At 37.7% G+C, this 3882-nt stretch overlaps 1 protein-coding gene across 1 annotated transcript; it reads right to left on the bottom strand.

Moving 5' to 3' along the window:
• Positions 1-1828: 1828 nt before the first annotated feature.
• LOC146614551 (C-C motif chemokine 25-like) lies at positions 1829-3523 on the bottom strand. Its single transcript, XM_085376034.1, has 4 exons — positions 3460-3523; positions 2271-2382; positions 2048-2136; positions 1829-1960 (listed from the first exon to the last, which is right to left on the bottom strand). The coding sequence occupies exons 1-4, from the start codon at positions 3521-3523 to the stop codon at positions 1953-1955; spliced, it is 273 nt and encodes a 90-aa protein (XP_085232160.1). The 3' UTR covers positions 1829-1952.
• Between the last annotated feature and the right edge of the window lie 359 nt (positions 3524-3882).

Genomic DNA, 3882 nt, shown 5'->3' with positions numbered 1-3882 from the left:
ATGAACATCCGAACTTCCAGATTCACCTGGCCAGGTGCAGTGCTCATTTGGCACACATTTGGCCATGGCACAGACTCAACAAGGTGCTGGAAACAATCCTCAGACATTCTGTTATTGCACAGTTGGTGGAGAGTTGTGGGTTGCACATCCATGATGTGAATCTTTTGTTTCAGTAAATCCTCAAGGTGCTCTGTTGGACTGGAATCTGATGACTGTGGAGACCATTGTTCTGGAAACCAATTTGGTATAATCTGAGATATCCCCTACACCAGCAGTCCCCAACCTTTTTTGCGCCACGGAACGGTTTATGCCAATATATTATAACAATGTTTTAAAGGTGTTGTGGATAAATACAACAAAATAAAACCAGTACTGGTACCAAAAAAAGAAGATTTATTCATAACAGACAGGAAAAGACTCAGGGAAAACGAGTTAACGATAAAAATAATAAAAAATAAAATAACGGTAAAAACCAATAAAAACCCAGAAAACCATAAATTTCACACCAGAACATCAACTCTCGCACCCCAGTGCCAAACGACTCCGGGGGTTGGAGACCGCTGCCCTATACCATTGCATCCCCACCACCATCAGGAAGCATGGATCCATGCTGTCATTTTTTTTTTATCCCAAATTCTGACCCTACTGTTGAATTTTGCAGCAGAAATTGACCAGACAATGTTTACCCAGTCTACTACTCTCCAATTTTGGTGAGACTGTGTGAACTGTAGCCTCAGTTTTCTGTTCTTAGCTGACAGGACACCCAGCTGCACACAGTGTGGTTTTTTGCTGCTGTTGCTCATCTGCTTTAAAGTTCCATATTTGGTGCATGTAGAAAGCCTTTTCTGCACAAGTTGGTTGTAGTGAGTGTTTATATGAGCTACAGTTGCTTTCATGAGCTTGGAGAAGTCTGGCCATTCTCCTCTGACCTCTGACATCAACAGATATTTTCTGTTTTTCACTTTCTGTATCGTGTGGAAAATCCCAACAGGTCAAAAGTTTCTGAAATACATATGCCGCATTATGTGGAAAATGTACCAAGTATGTAGGAATGTAATATAAAATGTAATAAATACATTTTCGTGGGAGTACTGTGAGTAATATGGAGACATGACTAATGTTGGAAACACACTTACAATGGAGCACTGACAGCTAACAGAACCAGTTTTAATGTGTGCATGTGACTGTTGCTTTAAGACAGATGTGAAATATGTTGAATCTGTCCTTTAATCCCGACTGGATTGATTGGTTAAGGCAACGCATTCACTTTTATCTCAACTCTGAGTGTTGGATTAAGTGTACAGTAGAACAAATACCTTGTTTAATGTATTTTACAGTTGTAGCACATAGACAATTAACAGCTCAAATCGCTGCCAAAAGAATATATCAGAGATTACTGAATCAAAGGCTGGTTGCTTTACCTCATCTGGGCCTTCTAGAAAACACCAGAACAGGGATTAGATATTTAAAACAGATCCTGGCTTTTCTGATTAATTACAAACTTTTGTAGGACAACAGAGGTTTTGTATGGTTTTGCTTTTTATTGGCAATAGAAAAACACAAAGTACAATTATAGTGCTGATACAAAAATTAGCAAACCTGTTGTATATAATGAAAAAATAAAGTGTATGTTTCTCTCAGAGATGCACTTTGTATTCACTCACGATTCAAAGCTGAATAGTACAATATCATATATGTTTTATATACATTCATTTTCCCCACAACCGTTCTAACATTAACGTCTTAATGCCAAATGTATCTTATCTGATATATACATGGGTGTCAAAAAATAATTAGAATTTTCTGACAGTTATTTATGGTTCAGCCTTTAAAAGGATTAGGATACAGTATTTTTCTGTATTGGTGAACTGTGCACATGACCAAAGGATGATATACGATGTCTGACAGTTCGTTGAAGCGTCCGCTGTCCTCTCTGATCTTCCTTTTCTCGCTTAGCCATCTGTAAAGAGGCAGGAGTTATGATGATTCATGTGCATAACCTGTGAAAGTGTATGCCATTTTAAGAGCATGTTGTGTAACTTCTTACGCATTAAATCCAGCCTCCTCATCTCCCTCTGCACCCAGTGATCATTTGGATTGGCACACACGGGTTGTTCCCTCTTCTTCCACTTAAACCTACACATATGAGTATCGTTATTAAAAATCTGTGGATAAATGGGGATCAGTCACTTCCTCGGTCTGTGCCAAGTCATTATGATGGAATTTGACAAAATGTGCCAAAAGTGAAGGACTTCACAGTTGATACTCACAAAACAGCTCTGATGTTGCAGTCCCCATCTGTTTCCTGCATAGTGTAACTGACAAGGTTTCTCTTCTTTTTTATCTCACGAACGTAGCCGAGGCAGCAGTTGGCATACGAGCCTGGAGAGAAAGTTAAAGAGAATTATGATCAAATAAACCAGCCCACTGGAATTTGACCGTTTTGATGATTTGAACAGATCTGAACGTCTGCCAGAGCAGCCCAGGAAGATTCCCACATCCCCTTACTTGGGGATCCTTTTCAGGATCTATTTCAGCAAATTCACCGCTCACCCCTCTCCTTAGTTTTATTGTTGTTTTTAGCTGACTTTACCTTAACCTCAACATCTCTGCCTGAACTGATGCTGCTGATTGAGAATTCCTCTGAACAAAGCCAGCTTGCACAAATGCTGAGAAAATACGATGTCTGTAGACCTGTTGCACTTGGCAGCAGCTGCAAATAATTTCACAGCATGCACTGAAAAAAAGTGAAAGCACTTGAACATGAAAGGGCTGGTTTTACATGAAAAGTATTTGGATCCTTTAGGAATCTTTACTTTAATCAAAGTAGCAATACTACAGTATAAAGGTATCAATAGTATTTAATCAGATAAGTAGTACTCATTTCAAAATCATACCCACATTACTGGTTCATGATTAATGTCTGTGTCCCTCCCTTGAATGTTGCAGCTGCATCAAAGAAACAATTATTTTAGACATAAACATACAGTACTTAATAAAATGATTTTGTTTTAGTCCAACTTTACTTTTCTTTTATTATTCAATTGTTTAAGGAATTTTTTTTAGAATTTCATTTATTATTTAAGTCCTCTGTACATGTGACAGCTGTCCTTATGTCCTTTTTAAAATTCTGCAGATTGCCACATTTAAGTGATCTGTAAAAGCAAGATGAGTGAATACATGTGCATTTAAAGAGTTGTGATAAATGGCTTTGAACAGAATCTCATTCACTGAAAAATTGTCCTCACAGCTTCAAAGAGATGTGGCTTCAGGAGCTGTGGTTAAACGAAGACAGGGCATAAAAAAATTATTTTCAGTAATTTGCTTTGTCCAGAAAATGCTTTTGAGATACCATGAAGAGCTGCATGGTTAAACTTTTGTGAATTCTCTTAAAAATACATTTTTTAAGTGGAAATGTTAAAGTAGTGATTTGAAACCAGACAATTCTGTTTCACTTACCTTGTGCCAGACTCAGGTACGTGCAGAGGAAGAGCAGCATGAAAACAAAAGCATGAAACTTCATGGTCGCTGCTGCTGTTCTTGTGTTGCAGACTGCACAGAAAGTTAGAGGCAGAATCTATCACCCCCACTGTCTTGAAAATGTTGGGCAAATATATAGTTTTTTCTCAAATCCCTCCCTCAGAGCTATTATGAAAGAGCACAGAGGGAGGGATTACTTTTTGTTTCTTTAGCTGAATCAACACAAAAAAATCCCAAAGATAACAGTTTGACATACATAAAGAAAGAGTTATTAGCTAAAAAAAATAAATAATAAAAAATATTTATATCAGCAAGTGTCCCCTTTAAAAACTGAGGATAATCTAGCTGTCATGTGAAAGGCTAGCTCAATTGTTTTGAAAGAAGAAATATGACCCAGTTCAT

The sequence above is a fragment of the Diplotaxodon limnothrissa genome, linkage group LG17 (assembly GCF_057381915.1).
Source record: "Diplotaxodon limnothrissa isolate DT_005_m linkage group LG17, D_limnothrissa_male_GT1.1, whole genome shotgun sequence".
Taxonomy (NCBI): Eukaryota; Metazoa; Chordata; class Actinopteri; order Cichliformes; family Cichlidae; genus Diplotaxodon; species Diplotaxodon limnothrissa.
This window is presented reverse-complemented; position numbering and strand designations above follow the sequence as displayed.